General features: G+C 45.1%; 1 protein-coding gene across 3 annotated transcripts in view; it reads right to left on the bottom strand.

The window, feature by feature from the left end:
- Positions 1 to 14,497, bottom strand: part of ZFYVE19 (zinc finger FYVE-type containing 19) — a 641,592-nt gene that overhangs the window by 150,615 nt on the left and 476,480 nt on the right. For all 3 annotated transcript variants that reach the window (XM_044074191.1, XM_044074190.1, XM_044074192.1), the window contains exon 10: positions 8,497 to 8,592. In XM_044074191.1, coding sequence (XP_043930126.1) covers positions 8,497 to 8,592 — 96 coding nt within the window. The remainder of the gene's footprint in view (positions 1 to 8,496; positions 8,593 to 14,497) is intronic.

Genomic DNA, 14,497 nt, shown 5'->3' with positions numbered 1-14,497 from the left:
TGAGACGGCAGCTTTCCAAGCTACAAGATCCGAGCTCCTAGCTCCTCCCCTACCCATAATCCCCTGCTATGTGCTACATTACCTCAGATCGAATTTTTTGCCTCCTACACAACTCCTACCTTCGACAGAGGAAGTAACACCAGATAAACTGTCCTAAAGCAGAACAAGATCTCTTTGGTGATCAGGAATCCCGAAAGGTTCGGGGGATGCAGGGGGGGTCGGTTGCAGAGAAGTGAAGTACCTACTCAGATGGAACATTATGGTGAGTACATAACTTCTTTATCTGAAGTAGTTACTTCATTTTCTCTGCAACCTGTGGGACAGAGTCCCCAGCTACCTAGGGAGAAACCCTGGGCGGCCTATGGAAGGATATTCTGAAGCACCGCAGAGCCAAAGGAAGCCCTACCTCTCAATACCATATCCAACTTATAATGAGAAATAAACGTATGTGAAGAGGACCAGGTAGCTGCAGAGCATATATCATCCAAGGGGATCCTAGACCAGAAGGCTGCAGAGGTGGCCACAGCCCTCGTAGAGTGAGCGCAAATTCCCGTAGGAACCGGTTTGCCTGCAGATAAGTACCCGTGGACTATGCATTAACAAATCCAATTTGCTACAGTCACTTTGAAAATGGCCTTACCCATGGCCGATTAGCAAATGACACGAAGAACTGGTCCGACTTGCGAAAATCCTTAGTCCTGTGCAGGTAGAAACGCAGTTGTCTGTGCACATCCAATTTATGCAATGTGTATTCTCCTTTATTCTGAAAGTTTGGGAAGAACACGGGTAAGTTTATTGATTGATTGATATTTGACTCCGAAGCCACCTTAGGTAAGAATGACAGATTAGTCCTGAGGAACACTCTATCCTTATGAAAAATGAGATAAGGATGCTTCATACATAAGGCTTGAAGTTCTGACACCCTTTTGGCTGAAGTAATGGCCACCAAAAAGGTTGTTTTCCAGGACAAGAACTTTAATGGAATCGAAGCCGCGTGTTTAAAGGGTGGGCCTGTCAAGGCTTGTAAGACTAAGGCCAAATCCCATGGAGGCACCACCACTTTCACCGGAGGCTTCAAGAGGAAAATGCCCTGTAAGAAGGTTTTACATAATTTTGTAGAAGCCAAAGATCCTAGTCCGTCTCCCACATGGAAATGGGAGATGGCTGCCAATTGCACCTTAACTGTTGAAGCACTTGCTCCTTGTCGGAATATCAGAGACAGAAAGTCTAGAATAGTAGGAATAGGAACTGTAAATGGATCCAGGCCTCTATCTTTAGCCCAGAGAGAGAGAAACGTTTCCATTTGCTGTAGTAAATCTTCCTAGTAGTCGGCTTATGTGCTGCGACTAGAATGGCCTTAACAGGAGATGAGATACCGGGAGTCCTAGCCATCAGTGGAACTAGAGCAACCAAGCCGCAAGCTTGAGGTTCACCAGGTTTGGGGGTTGTAATCCCGCCGGATGTGAAATCAGGTCTGGAATGGGATCCAGTATCCATGGCGGGGATACACTGTGAGACCGCAGTATGGGAACCAGATCTGGCGAGGCCAGAATGGGGCTATGAGGATAACTCTGCTCCCCAACTGACGGGCTTTCTGTATGAACTTGGTCATGAGCGGAAGGGGTGGATAGGCATAAAGTAGACCGGACGGCCAAGCATGGACTAGAGTGTCTCTGGGATTCTCCCCTTCAGGGGGAAGTATTGAGAAGTACTCGCTGCATTTTGTGTTTAAGGGAGAAGCAAAAAGATCGCAGCAAGGCCAACCCCATTTGCGGAAGATCTGCTTTGCAACTGATGGATTGAAAGACCACTCGTACGGAGTGAGAAACACTCTGCTCAGTTTGTCCGCCAAAATGTTGGACCGACCCGGAATGCGCATTGCTACCAGAAAGCGGTTGGTGGATATCGTCCATTCCCACACTCTCATAGCCTCCTGGCAAAGTGGGTAGGACCTGGTTCCTCCCTGCTTGTTTATGTACCAGACAACTGACATGTTGTCTGTCTGGACTGCAATAGTCCCCAGAGGTAGAAGGTTGTGGAGAGCTTGCAACGCTAGAAGCACCGCCCTCATCTCTAGGGCATTGATATGCAAAGCGGTCTCCGGGGGAGTCCACGTGCCTTGGACGGTTCTGCCCGAACAATACCCCCCCCACCCAAGGCGAGAAGTGTCAGTGGTCAGCGTGGCTTGGGGGGGAGGGACAACAAAAGGCCTCCCTTCCTTCAGCTCTGGGGTGTGGAGCCACCAAAGAAGGGAGTGCCTGCAAACTCTGCTCAGAGGAATCAGAGTATTCAACGGATGGAGTAGCAGGGACCACTGAACTTGAAGGGTCCACTGCAGAATCCTCATTCGCAGACGCGCGTGAAGGGCGAGACTGATCGCTGCTGCCATAGATCCTAGTGCCCTCAGAACTAATTCCGCCTCCGGGGCCGGGCTTTGAAGAAGAATTAGCACCTGACACGACAAGTTGTTTATCCTGTCCACAGTTAGCATAGCTCGCGAAATGCGGGTATCTAACTTGGCCCCATGAACTCCAGGACCTGTACGGGGCAAAGAGAGGATTTCTGGAGGTTTACAGAGATGCCTAAGCTCTGGGCAAGGGTCAGAGCATAATCTCTTGCCACGCAGAGCCGATGCCTGTTGGTGGCGGTAAGGAGCCAGTCGTCTAGGTACGGGAAGACCTGAATGCCCTGAAGTCTCAGGTGGGCTGCAACCACTGCCATGACATTGGTGAACACCCTGGGGGCTGAAGTGAGGCCGAACGGGAGAACCCTGAACTGGTAATGACTGGCTCCCAGCTGGGAGCGGAGAAACCTTCTGGATCGTCTGTCCATCAAGATGTGGTAGTACGCATCCTTGAGGTCTATCGAGCACATCCAGTCATTCTGCCGCAGAAGGGGGAGAATAGATTGGAGGGTGACCATCTGGAATTTTTCTTTGGGAATGAAGAGGTTCAAAGCGGAGAGGTCTAGAATGGGTCCCCCGTCTTTTTTGGCACTACAAAGAACCTGGAGTAATAACCCGATCCGGATTGGTCTGGAGGGACGGGCTGGGTGACTCTTTTTTCTAGCAACTTCAGGATTTCTGAAGCTGCTGTCTTCCTTCGATCGGGTGAAACATCGGGGAGGTGTCTGGTCGAGGGAGGGTGGTTTATGAAGGGGATGGTATAACCTCTGGATATGATGCAGAGCACCCATCGATCTGTCGTAATGGACTCCCAGTTTGACAGGTGCTCCGACAACCGCCCCCCGACTGCCTCCAGAGAGGGACAGCCGGGTAAGCCCTCAGGGCTGCTGCGCGGGTCTATCCGGGAAGGGTTCCCTGGACCCGAAGTTACGCGGTCCCCCTCTGCCTCTGAGCCGGCGTCCTCCTTGTCCTCCTCTGCCTCTAGAGGACGAGGGGTCCGAAGCCAGATGGGATTGCTGGGACTTCCGGAACCACAGCTTCTTTTGTCCCCTCTGATTCCTAGAAAAGGATCATTGGGGATTAGAGAAGCGGACCCCGATGGCAGACAGCATCTTCCCATCCTTCTCGCTTTGGACCAGCGTCTCGCGAACGGTCTTGCCAAAGAGCAAAGATCTGTCAAAGGGTGCATTCGCAAAGAACGCCTTGAAGGGATCCGCGAAATCGCAAAGACGGAGCCAGGAGTGATGTCGCAAGACGACCCCAGCTCCGCTGGCCCTAGCGGCTCCCTCCGTGGCATGGGAGAGTTGACGCATGGACGTGTTAGAGATGGATTTCAGAGTGGCCATACGAGTAGAGAAAACTTTTTTGTCCTCGACCGAAATGGACTCCGGGGGGGCTGCAGCGTATTTCTTAATTAAGTCTCGTTGCAGCCTAATGGTATGTGCCATATAGTTCAGCGCCCTTACAGAAAAGGTCGCTGAACTAAACATCTGTTTCCCAATGCGGTCCAGTGCCCGAGATTCCTTATCTGGCGGGTGAACCGAAGAACTCTCCTGCATGAGTTCTCTCTTGGTGGCAACCGCCACCACCATGGCATCCACGGGGGTTCCCTTGGCCCAAGACAATCTATCCACTGGGGGGCTAAGGATCTTGTCAGGTCACTTCGGGATAGGCTCCACGGTGTCGGGCTCATTCCACGCCCTGGTAGTAATGAGGTCTACCAGGGGGTCAGCCAGGGGGGACACCCAGGAGGTAGAAGGGCCTGCCTCAAACGCAACCAGGAACACGGATTCATCCACGGAAGGTTTTTGAGTAGACCACCCCCCTCTAATACGCAACATTTCCATGATGTCTCCAAAGGAGACATCCTCAGGGGGTGACCTTGGGGAACCTTCCCCTTCATCTAAATCCGTGTCGGTTGTAAAGGACTCGGGGGAGTCCAGGTGCCTCCTCTTGCACCGTTTTCAAGGGACCTCCTCAATGGGACTGTCCGAAGAAGGCTCGTCAACGGGGTCCTGTTCCTCTAAGGGAACCAACTGGAAGGCTTGAGCAGGCTGTCCCGATGGTCGGATGATGGAGGATAGACCCACATGCAGCGGGGGTACGGGAGGATCTGACGCCCGAACCGGGGACCTGGAGGTCCTCGACAGTACCCTCTCCACAACCTCAAAAGCCGAAGGAGAGCTACTCTCGCCAGGCTCCGAGAGCAATCTCCTCGGCTCTGAGGTAGGGATCGGGGTCGGAGCCGATGCAGCCGGAGCCGAGAGAGAGGTGTGCTCCGAACCCAACAGAGCCGAAGACACACCAGCTCCCCCAGATCCGATGCTCAGCCCTCGGCCCCGAGAGCTCGGATCCGACAGACTCGAAGGCACAGTCGGCGTCGAAGCGACCGGAGCTATCGGCGCAGACGAATCCCCGGTTCCGAATGGGCTCGGATCCGATAACTCCGAGACCCGAAAACGGGTCGGAGAAGGAGTAATCGGAGCAAACATGGGGGCCGCGCTCCCCCCCAGAGGGGGGGGGGCAAGAGCACCCCCATCTGCATTTGGGTCTGGATGAATCGGCGCATCATCCGATCCATATCTGCTTCAGTGAGGCTTCTGGTTGATCTTGAAGAAGTCGTCAAGGCGGGCCGGGAGGGTCGCCTTGACGACCTCGAGGGAGACCGTTCCTCCTCCTCCAGCTCCGGAGAAAAACGAGGTGAACGGAGCCAGGAGGGGGAGGATCCGTAGACCCTCGAGGGAGACCTAGCCATCTTAGACGGCGGGGCTGAGGGTTGAGTCTCAGCCCGCCTTTTGTGGGACTTATGTCCCTTGTCCTTGTGTCTTTTCTCCACCGTAGTGGAGGTACCTGAATCCCCCGAACTCAAAACCAAAGAGGGAGGTTGAGTTCCAGGTTGAGTCGGGGGCACAGAAGGCACAAGGGCTGCCGAGGCAGCCTGTGCCTGAGAGGGGGGGGGGGGAGAAGAAGCCGATTCCTGAGGCAACAAGCTCGCCAGGATCAGCTTGTTTTTCCTGTCCCTAATAGCTCGGGGATTAAAGGCCGCGCAGATTGTGCAGGCCGATGACAAGTAGGCCACCCCCAAACATAAAACGCACTGAGTGTGGCCATCCGCCGGCGAAAGCTTGTGGCCACACTCAGTACATTTTGAGAACACCACCTTAGGCCCTTCAGCCATAACACCACTCACACCAAAACACACCCAAACACTAAGAGGACGGAGGGTGAAAGGTGGGAACTAACAGAAAACTAGCTAGAAAAGGGGAACAAAGGTATCTAACTAACTACACTATCGATAACTAACCCAGAAAAAAATGACACTGCTTCAGCCGTGGCAAAAAATGGTCTGAGGTAATGTAGCACATAGCAGGGGATTATGGGTAGGGGAGGAGCTAGGAGCTCGGATCTTGTAGCTTGAAAAGCTGCCGGCTCGGATCCGAGATCGGATCCAATACCCACAGGTTGCAGAGCAAATGAAGTAACTACTTCAGATCTGAAAGGATAGGAAGACAGACTGACTTTTTTGCTTTTAAGAACTTGCAGTCATTGATGATAAAGCCTTAAACTAAGGTGCTGAAATTAAAGCAGCCATTTGTGGTAGTGCAAAACATTAATGGTCTAATTTTGTAGCGCACTAAGATAACCAGAGAAGCAGCACCCGATAACCAAGGGACAATGGCTAATTATTAGATACCACAACATCAGGAGTCCAAGTAATCAGAAATATGCAATCTTTGAACAGCAACCAGATGAGCATCTGCCTCACCACTGTCCATTCATTGGTCATCCTTAACAAAGCAACTTAGAAATCACCCAGTAAAGAATCAACAAAAACACAGACATTCTTCCCATGAAACAGAGATTACCCCAAGACCCACAAAAGACTGCAAAAGACTAACATCTACCATGAGAGATCTTCCCCTCTATTTTAATGCTTTAGTATTAGGTGTTGTTTTTACGACGGTGATTGTTATTTAGGCAGGGGGTACTGAGAACAAATATTAAAGGAACTGAGAAAGACAAAGGAAGAGTGGGCTCACTCAATACTAGATACTTGGACCTCTTGGTCAAATGCAAGGACACTTGCTAATCAGTGTAGGTTGCATAGTTCACATTTTCATAACCAGATTACTCTCCATTGTGCTGCTTTTTTTTAAGAAGCTTTAGCTTTCACTAAGAATTTGGTCTTGAGTGCAAATTTCTGACTTAACTGCAAGTGAAACAGGGACTGAAGAAAAATAAGCAAATATTTTCAGTGGTCTAAAATAGCTTTAATTCCCAACATTCTTGGTTAACAACTTCTGTTAAATTTAGCACACTGCTCACACCTATCAATCCTGTGATATACTCCTAAACAAAAAGGCATAATGATTGTCTTTTAGAGGTATCCAAAACATGCAAAAATACTTTTTTGTACTTTCTTCTATATCTTTTCTTCTTCTGCTAAGATTACTATCAAGTCTCTTCATAATGGACTCAAGTTGATTAATTCCCTAGTGGTGAGAAGTACCTGCGGCAACAGTCATATAGAGAGATCACCATTCCGGAAGACATTAGGGAATTTGCATCTTGACAACTGAGGCTTCCCTCCCCTCACTGCTGTCATGAGTGTATGGACCATCCATGCCCTACAACCTATGCAAGTGAGCTCCTTCACACAAAAAGGCAATAGCTATCATCACCTGTGTTGACAGTCCTCCCATGCCCTGCCCTGGGTCAGCCTTCCCATGCCCTGTCCTGCCCAAGGTCAGCCCTCCATTCACGACTCAACTTTACCCCCCAGCACGAGATCTGCTTTCCCTGAGCTGCAGGCATGAGTCAAGAGCCATCAACCATCCCCTTACAGGGCTGGCACATCCATCCTTCCCTGCCTACTCTGTCGAACACCTGAGCAACCAAGCATGGCTGAGTTACAGTCAAGTCTTTAACACTCTATGCCACTGGGGCAGACATTTTTGGGTAAGTTTGTGTTGTGATACCATCAATTAAAGTACAAATCATACACAACAATTCTCAATATGAAGTCTGTATTTAGCTGACATAATGCATGCCCAAGGCCTGGGGGAGGGGGGGAGGTTACTGAAAAAATATCAAAGCACAAAAAACTACCATACACCTCAATAATTAAAAAAGAAAAAGGAAAAGAGTGTGGTTCCTCTTAACTATCATTGCTCAAGGCTGCAATCACTTTTAAGGATGTCCCATTGTAATGGGCAGGAGAAATGGCATACTTTTCCTGCTAGTTCACCATTCGTGACAAAAATGCCTTATGATCATCAACTGGTGACAGTTTCTGACTCATCTGTTACAACTCAAGATTCCTCAGTCTCTATGCAAAACATCTGACTGATGTGCCTAACAGCCTCCTTCTGGCTTTCAAAACCTTTTGAGATTTTTTTCTTGAATCTATTTTTGCTGCAATCTCTTGCATACCCTTGTTTCATTAATTCCCTAATCCAAAGGGACCAACCCTTTACAGACATCCTCAGTCACTGGAAATTCCCAGCTTAATCTTTTCAAGCCAACTCAACAGCCTAGTCAGTCAAGATGCTGGAAGGAAGCTACCACAGCACCACATTACCATAGTGATACATCACAAAATAGGAACTAGTTTGTTTTGGAATTTCCAAACAAACAAAATAAGATATTCTTAAACATGGAAAACATCTCTCCAAGCCACAGTTACTGACATGTTCCTTGTCAGGGATCTCTAACCTGGTAGACCATAACACTACATCTGAGTACCAGTGATTAAAAATTTATAAAGATTATTTATGCATTGATATTGCCTAAGTAAATACACATACTTAAACAGGCGCAGATAACATGAAATGCAACCGTTATCAACATTCCACATTTTTGACAGCAAACAACTCTTGAAAGTTTTGAGAAGTGGAAGAGAAACAAAACCAATGAGTAGGAAACACTGATGGACAATATGTGCAAAGACATCAAGAAAAAAGTTTCAGAGCCTAAAAATGTCTGCACTCCAAAGTTAAACAGTGTTGATACATGTCTAACAGAAGGCAGAAGTGTTTTCAGAAGGCTATGCAATCAAAAAACAGTAATCAAATACCACCTATTACTCTTACCTTTCTCCTAGCTGAATGGGATTGTTTGGGTTGATCTGCAGATTTGGGTGGAATGTTGAAGCCAGAAGCCTCATCTAAGAAAGCTTCATCTGACAGCTGTAGAACAAATACATAAAATAACTGAGCAAGGGCAATGACATTTTGACAAGCATATGTTACATTTTTCACAGAAATATTTTAAGAGTACACCAATGTCAACCAAATAGATGGAAACTTACACGCTGTTACCAAAAATGTGACAGCCAAGCTATCTTTATTTTGTTAAAGTGGAGAACATAGAACATAAAGCTTCTAGGACAGAAATCCAAATGGAAGAGTTGGATGCAATACAAATCTGCATTTATTTTTTTCCAAATATCTTAATAGCCTAGTGCTTTTAACATTCCTGGTCATTTAACTAGTATTTATTACCTACTGTCTGTCACACAGGTGTCTGTACCACTGACAGCATCCGCTGCAGTTAGCAAGTGACTCCTGAAGCAGATACCCACGATAATCGAACATATAAACTCACACCTACTGCAATTATCAAGTAAAGAATCTGTGCATTTAATGTTTCAGTTTCTAAGATGATAAATGACCAGTGACCTCTGAAGTCAAACATGCTGCTTTTTCTATTGTCAAAACTGTCAGAGATTAATAAAGGAGATAGGACTACGTTTAGTAGATATCCCAAGAGCTGTCCAATCCTTCTACCATTAGGGTAATTAATAGCACTAGTGTACATCACCAAAATGAGAAAAAAAGTACAGTTGTGTAAACTCTTACCATAACGGTAGATGTCCTTGTCTTCACTGTTGTAGTATTCTTTATCTAAGGCAGCTCCTGCCAAGGATAGCCAAATGGTCGGCCAGTATACCAAAGCCTTTAGACTACAGGGCAAGGGCTAAAACGGAAGGAGTAGCAAGGAGGAAGTGAATACTGCAACAGTGAAGAGAAGGACATCTACTGCTATAGTATGATTTTACACAAACGTCCTTCCATATCACTGTTGCAGTATTCTCTATCCAAGAGGAAGCACAGGAGCTCAAGAGGAAGAAGGCACTGAAGAACTCTCTACAAACCTATGCAGGATAGCTCTGGCAAAGTCTGCCCTGGCCCTCGGAATAAAATCCAGCTTGTAATGCTTAGTGAAAGTATGAACAGTGGACCAAGTAGCAGCCTCAAGTAAGGAACTGGTATCCAAACTCTTGAAAAGAGCACCAGAGGAGACAGCTGCCCTAGTAGAATGTGCCTTTACTGATGAGGAAAGACATTTTCCATGAAAAGAATAACAAAAAGAAATGGCCTTAGAAATCCAGGAGGAGATGGTTTGTTTTGAAACAGCCAAACCCAAAGTTCTGGGATGAAAACAAAAAGCTGCTCACATACGTGAATAACTTTAGTTTTATACAAATAATACCTCAGCTGTCTAAGCAAATCCAAGGTGTGAAGAACCTTCTCGGTAGACAGCAGAGACGGAAAAAGGAGGGAAAATCAGGGACAACTTATTGACTACGAAGGGCATAAAAGCAGGATTAGTAAGAAGAGACACCATGTCTCCGTGGAAAACTAAGAAAGAAGCAATAGCAATGAGTGCCTGATGTTCAGACACACTCTTGGCTGAAGTGGGAGCCAAAAGAAAAATACTTATTATAACTGTCCCTGGACAAGTGAGAAAAAAGGGGGAACCAATGCTGTCTGGGACAAGGACAAAGGGCGTCAACAGCAAGATTTTTGGAGAGTTCTGCCTAATCTTGTACAGAACTCACAGTAAAAGAGGAAGGAGGGAGGCATACATAAACATCTCCTCCCAAGGAAAACACAGGGGGTCCATGCTCCAAGCCACAGTACTTGGGACTCTGGAACAGAACAGAGGATGCTGTGTGTTCAGAGAAGAGGCAAAAAGACCTTCCTGAGGAATACCTGATGGACAATGTCCAGGAACACATCTCTGTGACGCATCCATTCATGAAGGAATGCAAACTATCTGAAGAGTCACTTGACAGTGGATAGCTATCCCAGACCTGAACAGCTAGTCTGCAAGGAAGATTGGACTTTGTGCCCCCCTGCATGTTAACATACCACATTACTGTGGTATTGTCTGTAAAAACTTTGAGGGGCCCGGGATGAAAGAGGGAATGAAAAGCCTGAAGATCCAGAAGCAGAGCCCTTATCTCCTCTATGCTGATGTGGTCTGACCTCTGATGAGGAGGCCAGAGACCTTGAACCCTTTAAGGGAGCACAGCAGACACGCCACCCCCTGTCTGAGGCATCTGTAAAGAGCACCTGAGTGAGACTGGACCCTGAAAAGGAAGCCCCAGGTTGATAGAAAGTTGTTGGATTCACCACTGAATTTGGAGCCTGAGACAAGAAAGAAAAGTTACTGGGAACTCCAGAGGGTGGCAATGTTGAAGCCCACTGAAAATGAGGTACCAGTGAAGTTTCCTCATATGAAGCCTGGCAAGAGGGAGCATGGGAATGATGGAAGCCATGAACCTGAGCACTCTGAGAAATTCCCTGGCCTTAACAGACACCAGAGGAAGAAGGGACTGAAAACAGTTTATTAGTGGCACATACCAGGGGGCAGGCAGAGATGCCAACACAGGAACTGTCTGAAGTCTACAGCTATGGAAAATATGTTCCTGGGAAGGTATCAGAATTGATTTCTGGAAGTTTATGGTGAACCTTAGAGACTGTAACAGGGAAGTAGTAAATGAGATCCTGATGCAGAGAGTTAGGAGAAGAAGCTTGAATAAGCAGATTGTCTAGCTAGGGAAATATTGGAATACCTCAAATCCTGCAAAAAGCAATGACAGGAGCAATGCAATTGTTGGATACCCATGGGGCAGTAGAAAGGTCAAACGGCAAAGCAGAGAACTGAAAATGCAAGAAGAGACAGAGAAATGTAAACATTTCCTGAAAAGGGGATGGAAGGGGATATGGAGGTACATATCCTTCAGATCCAGAGAAACCAGAAAGGCCTGGGTAGAAGAGGAAATGATGTTTGCAGAGATAACATCCAAAAAGAAGGTATCCTGATGAAGGTGTTCGGCCTGGAAATATCTAGAATTGGTCTCCAATTTGCATGAAACACTAAAAAAACTGCTTCAGTACAAAGTAGAATAAATGAGAAAAGACTAGATATTGCATTTAATGGTAATATTTCCCTTCCAATTAAAACTGCTGACAGGTATTACAACAAGCAAGAACCCCAGTCTGATTACTGTAGCTGCAGAGGATCCAAATATGATCCTAAAATGTATAGCTCAGATATTGGTTTCCAAGGTTGGTGCTTCTCAAACAGTGATTCCTGCCTCCCTGAGGAGGTCTGAGCTTGCTTCAGCAGAGAGCCGTGCAAGACGGAAAATGTAGTTCAAAGTTAACTACTCAGTATTGCCTTTATGTCAGATCATGGCAAATGTACATATGCTTTTCACTGCAAGTCAACAGCAAAAGGAGACATACCAAGTCACATCTTGGTTATTTCGAGTACGTCTTACTATATTTGCAAAGCTAAAACTAGAATTTGTTTCCTTACAGTATAGCTTATAACTTTTTTGGTATGGGGAGGCTCAAGGACTTTTCTGTTGTTTGAAGGAGAATCAGTATGAAACAGTCTGAGACCCTATGGCCTAGGGGATGGAAAGAAATGTACAATATTGTTTACTTCCACTCCCCCAGATTGTTGGGCAACAATTGCTTCCAAAGATGCTTTTAATGAAACTTGATAGCGATGAGGCTACTAAGATATGGACTGCATTGCAAATATTCATCATGAATGCATAAAAACTTACAGGATGAAAGAAGGATAACACAATGTATTTAGACTTGAAAACAGTGGGGAATTTATCTTTGGTAGACACAAGAAGCACTGTTAATCACAGTGATTACAGACATTAAAGAAACCAACAATCTGCAAGGAACCACTTCTAATATACAGCCTTCATCTGGCAGTTAATGCAGAGGACTAAAGCTCTGAGCTGTTAATAAGCTGCTTTCTGTGCTCAGGGTAAAGGGTTTGATTCCTTCCACCTTCATTCGTCTACTGTGTGACTGATCAAGTCACTTAACCAAACAGTGCTTCCAGGATCCCTTTAAAAAAAGGGACAATTGTGTCCCGGGTTCTTACCCACTCAACAAATAGATAAGATAAAATAAATGAGAGAATGAACTTTTGAACACCAACATTTAAAAGCAAATGCTATTTTTTATGTTAAGAACTGTAATCGTATGCAGTGCAAAAGTAACATAACACAGCTTAGCACAGCACAATTTAGTAACATGCAGATAACGTTGTAGTATTAGTATAGTGTAACAATTCAAATTTCTAAAAAAAAAAATTAAATACATTTAGGAGTAAGGCATACGTGGCTTAAAATTAGGTAGTAAGTAAAGTTAAATTTCATCATTTAATGAAAATGATACACAATTATATTCTAATTAGGTAATGATGATAATGCTCTTAACAGAAGAAAAGGAAGCCGCCTTCTACCTGAACATGCAAACAGTTGGTACACCATGAATAAAGTTATCTGTATATTTTCAAAAATAGTAAGCATTCACTGTCAAACTTAACTATCCATCACCCTAACAGAACCATCCCTCTAATAGCTGAAGCCCTACTTTAAGCTCAAAGTTACTGTTCTTTAAAATATAATGTAAAAACATGATCATTAAGAGGGAGGCATATTATCAAAAGCTGACTGTAATGAAATTAATGTCAAGTCCAGAATACATGCAAAAGATAAAACTTCACCATAAAACATCCTCTATCTCAACTTAAACTGGCTGTCAAAAGCCTCATGGGACTCATCTACCAGTCTGAAGCTATTACCATTAACTAAAAAAATACAAAACCGTTTAACAGATATCACATTCTCTAATGTTTACTAAAAAATTGAGTCTCTGTGCATATTTGTATATGTATACATATCTGCATATATAAAAAAAATAAAAACACGCCTATGAATCTAGTCATACATACATTACCACACTGTATAACAAATAAAACACAGCACTTACTCTAGAAATCTGTCCTCCGTTCCCAGATCTTCGAAACCCCCTGGCCAGCTGATCCCACCTCCTCTGAAGGTCATCACACCTGCACTGCTGTTCAGAGTGGGGGATCTCTTCAGGGATGACAAGTGATTCCCCAACTCCTACCAAATATCTATTTTTTCCATATCAAGGCTGTTGTGGCTTGCTCCAGCTTTTGCAGATATGACTCCTTGTCAGACCAGCTTAGGACTCAAGGGGCTTTAACAGAAGTCATCCATTAGAAGTGTCAGGACAAGACTAATCTGTACAAGTCCGATTCAGAGGATACCAGGGTATGTATCACAGCCTCTAAGGAGTTAATTTATTCTGCCCAACCCATACAGTAATACAGAGATGCTACCTTATCAATTTACAGCAGCATAAAGGTTAGGTTTGATAACATGACATCTAGTCTCATGCATTTCGATTTCTACTTTTATTACATAAATGGAAGCCTTCCTGTACTATAATAGCAGGGCACAGGTTTGACCCAGACAGAGCTTTTTTATTTTTAAAAGAAATACTAACATTCTTTGAATGTGATATCACAACTTTATTTTATATGTGTTTTATGTGTTAAATTTTACTCCTTCAGCACTTTTTGGCTCAAAGAATCAAACCCAAGAAAACTAAGTTGTCAAAATCAAAAGCAATCTTTTTCCATAAAGTCAACAAAAAATACTGCCATTGAAAATGTAACTCACAGTAAACTTCTAGGCATTATAAGATTTGACAATTTCAAATATGAGCAGCATACACTGTACACCATTAAATCTACACACCAGAAACTAGGCTCCCTTTATAGGATCAATGGATTCCTTACAGATACTATAAGAAAAAGTCTAGCCACCACCTTCTTACTGCCGACTCTCTCATATGTCACTCCTACTTGCCTCCTGTACAATAAAATAGCTGAATTTGCCAACAATCTCCTTCATAGAATCCACCATTGTCATACCTTAAAGGAATTAAACTGGCTTGA

The sequence above is a fragment of the Protopterus annectens genome, chromosome 6.part0, assembly GCF_019279795.1.
Source record: "Protopterus annectens isolate FY-2018-M chromosome 6.part0, PAN1.0, whole genome shotgun sequence".
Classification (NCBI taxonomy): domain Eukaryota; kingdom Metazoa; phylum Chordata; order Ceratodontiformes; family Protopteridae; genus Protopterus; species Protopterus annectens.
Note: the sequence above shows the minus strand (reverse complement) of the source record. Positions and strands in the feature narration are given on the sequence as shown.